Source organism: Helianthus annuus, chromosome 2 (genome assembly GCF_002127325.2).
Source record: "Helianthus annuus cultivar XRQ/B chromosome 2, HanXRQr2.0-SUNRISE, whole genome shotgun sequence".
Taxonomy (NCBI): domain Eukaryota; kingdom Viridiplantae; phylum Streptophyta; class Magnoliopsida; order Asterales; family Asteraceae; genus Helianthus; species Helianthus annuus.
In genome coordinates this window covers 127652453-127663992 of record NC_035434.2, presented here as the reverse complement: position 1 = coordinate 127663992, position 11540 = coordinate 127652453, and the positions used below count along the sequence as shown (strand labels likewise).

Genomic DNA, 11540 nt, shown 5'->3' with positions numbered 1-11540 from the left:
TCATCAGTTTCATTCGTCTATTCATGCCATTATATTATTCATCAATAACAAAACACAAAAACTGACATAAGTCTGACACCAGTATCTTTTTCTTGAAGTTTTATCCATCTCATTCAGCAAAATGTTATTTGAGTCACAGCACCTCAGGAAAGAATGCATTCTCCGAAACTTCGCGTAGAACAATATTGAATATACAAGAAACGTTTTTTGGCATTTTTGGCGTTTTACTGAGGAAATAGTGTATCTGAAAGAAACGTCCATTTTTTGGAAATTTTTTATATTTGAGAGATTTGGCGTTTTCTAAGATGATTGGTATATAGTAAAATATGGCGTTTTTTAGTAGGTGTATTTGATGTTTTGGAATTTTTGGCGTTGTAAGATGAATGTTATATAGTAGAAAATATGGTGTTTTCAGGTTAGGGGGGGCTGTGTTCTTATGTACGAGAATGTTTTGTTTATATATGAATGCGTTTTGGCCAGTAATGGCGTTTTATTCATTACTTTGGCGTTTTGGTATAGAAGTGTAAAGACCTTTTTACCCTTAATGAAGTGCGTCCACTCAATAGAATTCGTGTTATTTACGAAAAAAGCCACCGCGCCAATCTAGTCCATAGATTGTTTTGATCGGACGATTCATAAGCGTTCTCACCGTTCTCACACTTTTCACCCTTTTCTCTAAATCCTGACCCTATATATAGTGTAGCAATCCTGTACATTAATCCAGAAGTGTGAGAAGTGTATTATAACACTATATATAACACTATATAACACCATATAAACACCATATAACACTATGTAACCCCATATAACACCACATAACACTATGTAACACTATATAACACTATCTAACAATATATAACACTATACATCTATCATAGACATGCTATCAGACAAAATATAGTGTTATATTTGTTATATAGTGTTACATAGTGTTACATGGTGTTATATGGTGTTACATAGTGTTATACGGTATTTATATGGTGTTATAATACACTTCTCACACTTCTGGATTAATGTACAGGATCCTCTACCTATATATATATATATATATATATATATATATATATATATATATATAGATATATATATATAGGGAGCCGCTAGAATGAGAACCACCTCGAGTTGTAAGAACCGCGAGAACTACACCCCACGGAGCGCCGTTCGCCATGATTTTTTTTTACAAGTAGATGTGTATATTGTAAACACAGCCGTAAAAAATCATGGCGAACGGCGCTCCGTGGGGTGTAGTTTTTTACACCACAAGTTTGGTGAAAAAAAAAGAAAAAAGAAAAAAAATTAAAAAACACCAAACTTGTGGTGTAAAAAACTACACCCCAAGGAGCGCCGTTCGCCATGATTTTTTACGGCTGTGTTTATAATACACACATCTACTTGTAAAAAAAAAATCATGGCGAACGGCGCTCCGTGGGGTGTAGTTCTCACGGTTCTTACAACTCGGGGTGGTTCTCATTCTAGCAGCCCCCTATATATATATATATATATATATATATATATATATATATATATATATATATATATATATATATATATATATATATATATATATATTAAACATGGAGGCCCTATAGATTTGGTGGCCCAAGCCTAAAAATACTTGGGCTTGGGCCGGCCCTGGTTCTTGCCCGTTGGTTTATCGGGTAAAGAAGCTAGCTTTGGTTTTACCTGTTGCAACGTAACCGTTGAAAGATGTAATTCTAAATTGAAGTTTGTGAAGACAGATTTACCCAATCGAATGGGCCCGAAATATTTGTGTGGTTGGAAAAAAACTTTTGATAAAGTAAAAGACGACGATGTGATGGAACGATTTTAAGCTATAAGAAAAAAGAAGATGACAAATCTATTAGGTACATGTTTTACTTTATTTAGAGAGTTAATTATTGTTTTCATCCCTATGGTTTGTCAAAAATCACTATTTCAGTCCATTAGTTTAAAGATTGCGATTTCAGTCCCCGTGGTTTCACTTTCGTAACCATTTCAGTCCCTGTGGTTTCACTTTTGTAACCATTTCAATCCATTATTATGTTAAGTACAAGGACTGAAATGGTTATGAGGTGGACTGAAATGGTTACGAAAGTGAAACCATAGGGACTGAAATCGCAATTTTTAAACTAATGGACTGAAATAGTGATTTTTGACAAACCAGAGGGACGAAAACAGTAATTAACTCCTTTATTTATTATTGTTTTTATATTATTATATGAATGTACGGTAAAAAAATATATCCGGTAAAGAAGCTAGCTTTGGTTTTATCTGTTGCAACATAACCGTTGAAAGATGTAATTCTAAATTGAAGTTTGTCAAGACAGATTTACCCAATCGAATAGGCCCGAAATATTTGAACAATGTTGTGGTTTATGTGGTTGGAAAAAAAACTTTTGATAAAGTAAAAGACGACGATGTGATAGAACGATTTTAAGCTATAAGAAAAAAGAAGATGACAAATCTATTAGGTATTTGTTTTATTTTATTTATTATCGTTTTTATATTATTGTATGAATGTACGGTAAAAAATATCAGGATACCTTTAAAAAAATGGGCTAGCTCCGCCACTGTATTTGAATATAGTTTGTTTAAAAAAAAAACAATCATTTGTGTTGACCCGTGTAGCAAATATTTTCTATAATTTATGATTTTCTATAATTTATGATTTGTTTCAGCAAAAGAAACTCATGTAAACACACTACTACGGTTAGAAATTAAAAAACTCATGGCATGTATGAATACACATTATATTACTTCAAAGTTCAAAAACACAACTCTCTTGAACAAATTTTTCACAGTTGACCATCTCAAAAGTCAAAATTAAGGGTTACAATTTAACCACTCCTAATTAGCAAGTATTTCCCATATCAAATCCAAATCATAAGAAGGCATTCCGGCAAGAGACCAACCACCGGTCTCTGCCTCCTCGGCCCCCTCCGCCGCCGTCAACTCACCGGAAAACGAACAACCCGACGAACAATTCTCCCCCTTCCAAAACCCGTCTTCCGAAACACTACCCGACCCGATTTCACTCCCACTACAACTCTCTCCACCACCCGAAACACTCCCAACCCCCGTAATAAAAATTTCTGAATCCGTCACTGCTTTAACCTTTTCTCTCTCCGACCTCTTTTTAGTTTTCTCTCTCTTAATTTTTTGTAAAATGGCATCAATTTTATTATCGACGGCGGTCCTCAAACCACTCAACTTCCGCTCATCTCCGACCAACCCTGCCGGAAAATTCACCCGCGCGTATTCCCCGCGTAACTTATACGCAGCTCGATCGTACGCATAAGCCGCCATCTCGGGCGACTCATACGTCCCTAACCACACCCTCATCCGGTTCTGCGGCAGTCGAATTTCGGCAACCCATTTCCCCCATTGCCTCTGCCTCACTCCTCTGTACGATTTCTTCTTCGATTGCGGATTGAACCCAACTGAAGAATTTGAGTCAAAATTGGTTGATAAATTTTGGGAATTTGTAGAATTTGAGAAATTTGGGAAATTGAGGATGAAATCTCTCTGTTTTAGATAAACAGAGGACCCTGTTGCTGAAAATTCCTCTGTTTTTGAAGATGAGGAACAGAGTGAGAAAATTGAATCCAGAGTGCTTTGATTTCCGCCTGTTAGGATCAAATTCGATAGAGAAGATCGAACCGAATCGCTGATTGAAGGAGTTACAAAAGGATTGGTGGTGTTTTCTTGCATGATTTCTGGAGAAGATGAAAACAGGGGAAGATAGGGTGCTCTGTTTTGGCTTTTTGAAGTTATTGATGGAGGAGAAGAGTTGAGTTGAGTTGAGGAGACTGGATTTGTTTTAGTATTTTATTTGGATGTTTACGAGTGGTATTTATAGGCACTTTTGTTTTTGTGATGAATTATTTTCCATTTGGAATTTCATGAAAATGGCTTGAAAAATAGAAATGACATTTTTACCCTTGAATGTGTATTTAATGGTTTATATGCTGTGGAGGTACCTATTAATGGTTTAACAAACACTCATGTTGGATTTATGTTGTGGAGGTACATATTGATAAATTGAATAAATTATCATAATTTTATACATGGTAAGAAAAAAATACGTGAGGAAAAATCATGAGATATTGAAAAAGATTAAAAAAAAAGTTTTTGTTATAACTTGCTTATCATGGTCAGTTTATTTACTTGGCCGGTTAATTCAAAATTGTTGGCCTAACTGTTCATTGACGGTTTTGTATATCTAAACCGGCTAACAAGTGATCGCTTGTCTAACCCAATCAACCAGTGTCGATGATTTAAAAGTAAAATTAATACAGGTCAAACAATTAATTATATTTTTTTTTAAATAAACAGCTTTTTTAATGGTAAATGTTACTTTTACTCTATTTTACATCAATAATTATAAATAACAATAATTATAAATAACAAAGAAAAAAATTTGTCTTAAAACTTTTAGAAGTTAAAAACAAGATAATATTTCACCATATTATCATCTTTTAAAAACACACGATAATATTTCACCATATTATCATGACACAATAATAGATTATCTGCCCATGGCTTTATAGCCTAGTGGCATTTTGGAGTGAGATAAGATTTTGAGACCAATAGATCCTGGGTTCGATTCCCACAAGGGAGGTTTTTCACATATTTATTGGGTTTACTCCTGAATTTGTGTATAGGCATTATGGCTAGTGGAGAAAGATATGATCAGGTGGTTCTACTGGTGGCTCTGAATTGGTGTATAGGCATTATGCCTAGTGGAGAGGGATATGATCGGGTGATTCTGCTGATGACACAATGATACTCTAATGGTTCATCAGTGATACAAATTTGCGGTTAAAAAAAATAATACCTAAAAGTTTGTTTAGTGGTTAAACTTCGAAAAAGTAAAGTTTGATGGTCAAAGCCATATCTGCTTTTGGAAAATATCATCAACTTTTTACACCGTCACATGTAGTTTATAATATTGTCAAATAATTTTTTATTTCACTTAAAAGGCATGTATAAAAAGTTGTATAGCTGTAAAGAGTTGTTTAATTGGTGAAAGTCAACAGGTTGCAATTTTGGACACGTATTGCATTAATCATTGATAAAAATTAGATTAAAAAGGTCACTTCATGGCAGGAGTATTTTTTTATTTATTTATTTTTTTTTAACGACAAAACCACTTTATTTATGCAAATAAAGAGCCAGCAAGAAGCTGGGAAACAACAAACCAAAACCAAAACGACGAAACAACGACAAACGAAACAAAGGGAAATTACAACATCTCAACTACATCAAACATCCTCCATTTATCCCAAGTAGGCGCTTTGAGGTTTGATCGGTTGCAGATCCAAAGGAAGGCATCTTCTTTCACAAGCTCTACGGTCTTCATAATCGGAATGAAGCAATCGTCGAACACTTTCGCATTCCTAGCAACCCAGATCCTCCAAATTGTGGCGACAATAATGGTGCGAACTAACTTCTTCCAAATCTTCCCACCAGGGGCCTCTTTAATGTGACTCAACAGAACGGCTAGAGAATCGCACACCGCAGGGAAACTAATCCCGATCCAAGAAAGCACATTCCACCAGACGCATTTAGCCCACATACAATTGAAGAAAATGTGATCCGAGTCTTCGAGAGCTAAGCCGCACCGGGGGCAAGAGACATCAGACAAGGGAATGCCTCTACGGGCTAATCCGGCTCTAGACGCTAACTTCCCAAGGATCGCTCTCCAAAGCAGGTGGTTCGCTTTGGGAGGGGCCCATGAGATCCATTCAAACCCCGGAACGCAGCTTGGATCGGCCCCCAAGGTATCTTCGATGTCTATCCTGACTTGCTTGACCGAGAACACATCATCTGATTCAGTCCGCCATTTCCACACTCCATTATTGACGACCAAATTCTGCTTGATATCTAAACCCAGCTTTTGGAGCTCCGGATCTACGTTACCGATATCTTTCCATACCCCAGGAATCGACTTAGACACCGGAATAATCTGATTATCCGCAGAGAATTTGTGAGTAGAAGCGATGACTTGAGACCACAGTTGGAGCGGGTTGGCTTTGAACTGCCACCACCATTTCGATAACATCGCAAGGTTGAAATCCTTAAGCCTTCCAACCCCCAAACCGCCGGACTTTTTCGATCTCATCATTGACTCCCACCTGACCCATCTGAACTTCTTTTTAGAATCTGAGATACCCCAAACAAAATCTCTTCGAATCTTATCAATCTTATTGATAACACAGTTAGGCGCCAAGAACAAAGACAAGTAATAAGCTGGAATGCTCCCCAATACTGACTTTGCTAACGTTAACCTACCAGCAAAAGACAAGTGTCTCGCTTTCCACTTCGACAGTCTCGCACTCACCTTATCCACAACGGGTTTCCAAAGCTTTGCCCTCTTCATATTAGCCCCAATCGGTACTCCCAAGTACATAAACGGTAAAAACCCTGCCTCGCAATTTAATATCGACGCCAGCCGATCCACTTCCTCCCCACGAACTCCGACTCCAAAGAGCTTGCATTTCCTCTTGTTTATTTTAAGGCCAGTCACCAACCCAATCCATCTCAGTAATCGATTTATAGTAGCCACATTCTGTTCTGAACAAGTACCGATAAAAAGGACGTCATCGGCAAAACATAAGTTGGACAGAACTGGCCCACCATTCGGGAGCTGAAAACCCTGAAAACTACCATCTGCGGCCGCTCTGTTCAGGAATAAATTGATCACTTCCATTGCAATAATAAACAGGAAAGGGGAGAGCGGGTCACCCTGGCGTAGGCCTCTCTTAAATTTGAATTCGGAAGTAGGTGAGCCATTGACCAGAATCGAGCCAAAGCTAGAACTGAGGCAGCCTTTCATCCAAGAAATCCACCTAGCCGGGAACTCCATATGCGTCAACATTTGAAAAAGGAACTTCCAATTGATTGAGTCATAGGCCTTCTCGAAGTCGACTTTAAAAATTAACATTTTCGATTTATTTTTCTTAGCCCAAGCGACCGCTTCACTAATAATTAATGGGCTATCCAAAATATTCCTTCCCCCAACGAAAGCCGATTGCGTAGGAGATATGACATTGTTCAGAATAGGCTTTAGTCGATTAGCTAAAACTTTAGCTAAGATCTTGTAAACCGAGCCAACAAGAGAGATGGGTCGAAAGTTTGAGAGATGTTGAGGATCTTTTGACTTCAGGATAAGGGTAACAAAGGAAGAGTTACAACCTTTATTAATTTTGCCGCTGACAAAAAAATCTCTAAAGACTCCCATTAAAAATGGCTTTAAATCGTTCCAGAAAACCTTAAAAAATTTCAAGGTAAAGCCATCCGGCCCCGGAGCCTTCCCACCGTTACAAGATTTAATGGCTCTCCAAACTTCCGCTTCCAAGAAATCCTCCACCAGAATCGACGCATCCTGATTCGAGATCTTTGACAGCCCATCTCCAATAAACTTCGGCCTTCTATAGATTGGTTCGGAAAAATGCTTTTTTAACCAGCTTCTGATCTCGTTCTTAAGGTCTGAAGGGTCGGAAATAATCGTATTATTAAACATAAGGCCGTTAATTCTATTACTCGCCAGATTCACTTGCACCATCTTGTGAAAAACGAGTTGTTCTCGTCACCCGACTTCAACCAGTTGATATGCGCTTTTTGTTGAATATTCTTAGCCATAGCTAATTCCAGCCCTTGAATCTTAACTCTGAGATCAATTCTTCTCTTTTTATCTTCATCCGAAATCTGCCCCTGTACGGCCATGCTTTCAATTCGGCTCACAGTCTCCTTCATTAGATTAAGATCTTTTTCCTTAGCTAAGCTGGCCTCCTTTCTCCATTTTTTAATACCCTCTTTAATTTTCTTCAAGATCAAAAGCAAAGCAACATCTTTTTTATCTCCCACCACAGCGTTACTAATACATTAGACACAATCTTCGCAACATTCTGATCCCCCAACCACGAATTGAAAAACTTAAACGGGATGGGTCCGAAATCAACAATATTACAAGAAAGGGTAATGGGGCAGTGGTCCGAGGCACCCCTTTCCTGGACAGCCGCTTTAGCCATCGGCCACCAAAACATGAACTCAACGTTCACCAGAAACCTATCAAGCTTGCTCAATTTGACCTCAGAATGACCCGAAACAAAAGTAAAATTACCTCCTGTCATCGGATACTCCAGCAGACCGGCCCCATTAATGAACGCGTTAAACGCATCAGTCGCACCAACATCAAATCTGGAATTGACCCGTTCAGACTCCGCTCTGACGTCGTTGAAGTCGCCAAACACCACCCACGACCCACTGAGATTATTCACCAAAACAGTAATCTCACTCCATAACGACCTTCTAAGGCTCACATTATTAGGGGCATGGAGGTTGAGAATATTAAGAATGCCATCAGAACCTCTAACTTTACCAGAAACAAGCTGAAATCTTTGACTTGAGTAGGACGACTCAAGAGAGAAGACATCCGGGTTCCATATCAGGGCGAGGCCACCCGATCTACCCACCGAGTCCACCACACATGATTGCATCAAGGAACTACCCCAGAATTGTCGGAGATCGAAATCTGACAGCCTCGCCTGGTGTGTTTCTTGAAGATCGATAAAATCCACTTTCAATTTTGACTTCAAATTTCGCACCCACGGGGCTCTGTTAACCGCAACCACCCTATTAATGTTTAAGGATAAGAAATTCATTGGCGAGTGCTGTTCTCCCTTTCCCCATTCACAATATTTTTCACATGATTCTTGAACCCTTCCACCTCAATACCGATACGAGCCCCCAAATCAAGAGTGCACTCCACTTCAAAATCGAAATCATCTCTCGGTTCTGGATGTTTTTCCCGCGCCGACTGAAAACTGCAGGTACCCTCCGGCCCCCTGTTCTCCTCAGCCTCCTTCCTGAATATGTCCTCAATATTAAAGGGATCTGAACTTTCCCCATCCACAGTTATGTTATTCAGATCAGGGGTAATGAAAACTTGGGCCTGTTTGTAATTAGCTCCCTTAACTTTGGACCTACATGTAATATAACTGGGCCTTAAGAGCTCAGCACCATCCCCTTGTACCGAGAAATTAGGCCCACTTTCAAGCCCATTTCCCACACCAATATTCCTAGTGGCCCAGTCATCAAAATTAAGATGGACCCCATTAAGACAATCACCGTGGGACCCAACAACTTGAGGATTCCTAATAGAACTGCCATCTTTCAACGGCGAGGTGGGCCCCTCCTTTCTTCTGATGTCATTACTGTCAGCTACATAGCTCTGGGCTCCACAAACATAGTCACCATCATTAAGACCCTCATGACTTTTCTCCTGGATCAAGTCATCATAATGTCCTTCACCAACCTCCTTTTCTCTTGCCTCATTAAAAACTGCAGCCGGCTCTTGCACATCCCCTGACACACTACTGGACGATCTAACAGCTTTGGAAAAACGGGACGTGCACGATTTTTGGTTACCCATGCAGGGAGACGAAGAGTTCCCCATGCAATGAACCGAAACGCTTCCCCTGGGGGAGAGGGAACCGTTGCTGTCTGAGTCCGTCGCCGGAGAGACCAACTCCGACGGACCTTCGTTCAAAAATGATGGACTCCATTTGCCAGATATCTCTTCTACCCAAACACTAATTTGCTGATCCTTCCAGACTACGTTAAATTATTCAGATATTCTTTTCCCCGTTTTAACCAAGATGGCTAGCCGGTCTTCAGCCATATTACCGTCGGAAAACTCAGCATCCGATTTGACTAGCAGTCGCCCACATCTCTCGCCAATCTTATCTATCACATTCCGATCCCATAAGGAAACAGGGACTCCCAATACTTTGACCCATGCAATGCGCTCAAAGAGTGGCGGGATACCATCCCAAACATAGAGCCGAGAAAACCATTTCTCCCAAGAGTCCACTTTGCGGTATCTAAACTCTTCCGCTTCCTCGGGGTTACTGAAACAAAGTAAGACCTTTAAACCTCCCAGATATTTTAATTGCAGGCCTTCCTCCATGATACCTGACAGACAAGCCTGCAGATTATTAAGAATGTCGATATCTTTCGCTTCGCCGATGAGAGACTTGAACTCCAAAGATTTCTTAGAGACCGTGTTTAACGGGGGGAGATCAATATTCACCTTCACCCTTTCCTCACTAGGTTTAACAATAGAACAGTAATTTTTTTGGCCAAACTGGGTGGGAACAAGCTGGGCAGGAGTACCAGCCTTTATATCCGGCTTGCCTAATCCATGGAGCCTATCAAATACTGAAACATGATTAGGGAAGGTAGTCGGCACGACCTTTGAACCATCCCTGTGGAATCTAGCAACATTAACGCCGATCACCGCACCACCGATACGAACCTCCTTTAGTTTAGCAGTCCAGCACTCCGGGTCTGAGATGTTGGACAATTTCAAGAACCCGAATTTACAGCCCGCTTTATCTTTTTTGAATGGAACAAAAGCATCCTCAAGGTTGTCCAAGTGTTCAAAGGCATGCCAAAGCGAATCTCTGTTACAATCATCCGGTAAGTTAGAGATAAAAAAAGAGGTAGCATTTCGAAGTCTATGTTCCCGACTGACAAATTTCTTCTCCATTCTATACTCCTTTTTACTTAACGACGTATTCCAGTTGTCTTTCTGGCCTTTCCAAAAATTCCGACCCATGGAGCACCCGAAACCGAGCGAAACGCAACCGCAGCCCTTAACCTGTTAATAGGATTCGAACCGATCTAGCTCAACTATTATCAAATAGCCGCGGCCAGTATCAGACCTACTAAGCGATCAAGAGACCGGGTTAACAAAATCACTCAAGGACGACACAGAGAAGAAGAGAGCCAGACCCGAAGGCGAATGGATGAACAACCACAACAAGATAGGAAGAAAGGTTACAGACCAAGCTCACCAAAAGAATGAGAACCCAGGAACCTTGCTTGCTATGCCGAGGTGGTCATCATCGTCGAGCCTAACAGCGGCCGGCTTAGAGAGAGGGAATTTTTTGACAAATCTACTTATTCTAAAAGCACTTCATCCAATTTACACAACTGATCAAACCGAACACAATATATTGTTAACTATGTTGAAAGATATCCTATAACATTTCAAAGTGCATGAATGGAACCCAAAAGATTAAGGAAAATTGATGGCAGGAGTATTAGGGGGGACGGTGTGATATCGGGGAGTGGATAGGGGAGTGGGGTTGTCACGGGGTGATTGATACCGGGTGTTTGAATGGGGAGTAGGAGAGAGGTTGTTTTTTCAGTGTATACTCATCGAAGGTGAAAAAGAACAAAGGGAGGAGAGAGAGAGCCAGTAAAATTTTTTATTTTTTTAATTGATTGGGTGTTTGAATTACTCCTAGTGTTTGAGTAGAAAATAGAGAGTGAAGGGGGGAGGGGGGGAGTTGACATTGCTTTATATAATTGGGTAGAGAAAACTCAAACACCCTAAAGTGTTTGAATCATACCCTCCACCCTTAAATCAATAACGTTATGGAGGGCGGCTTGTACTTGGTACCCCTTTGAGTAAAGGTGTCCGATCAAGTATACCACCGCCGACGGTGTATGTGTCATTAGCAAACACA

General features: G+C 40.0%; 2 protein-coding genes across 2 annotated transcripts; both read right to left on the bottom strand.

Annotated features, from left to right (window-relative positions):
• Nucleotides 1-2734: 2734 nt before the first annotated feature.
• On the bottom strand, nucleotides 2735-3819 carry LOC110921613 (ethylene-responsive transcription factor ERF061). The gene has a single exon (XM_022165965.2). It carries the CDS (start codon nucleotides 3709-3711, stop codon nucleotides 2848-2850), a length of 864 nt encoding a protein of 287 aa, XP_022021657.1. The 5' UTR covers nucleotides 3712-3819; the 3' UTR covers nucleotides 2735-2847.
• Nucleotides 3820-7554: 3735 nt separating this feature from the next.
• On the bottom strand, nucleotides 7555-8666 carry LOC110895568. The gene is made up of 2 exons (XM_022142892.1): nucleotides 7887-8666; nucleotides 7555-7827 (listed from the first exon to the last, which is right to left on the bottom strand). Exons 1-2 carry the CDS (start codon nucleotides 8664-8666, stop codon nucleotides 7555-7557), a joined length of 1053 nt encoding a protein of 350 aa, XP_021998584.1.
• Nucleotides 8667-11540: the final 2874 nt, after the last annotated feature.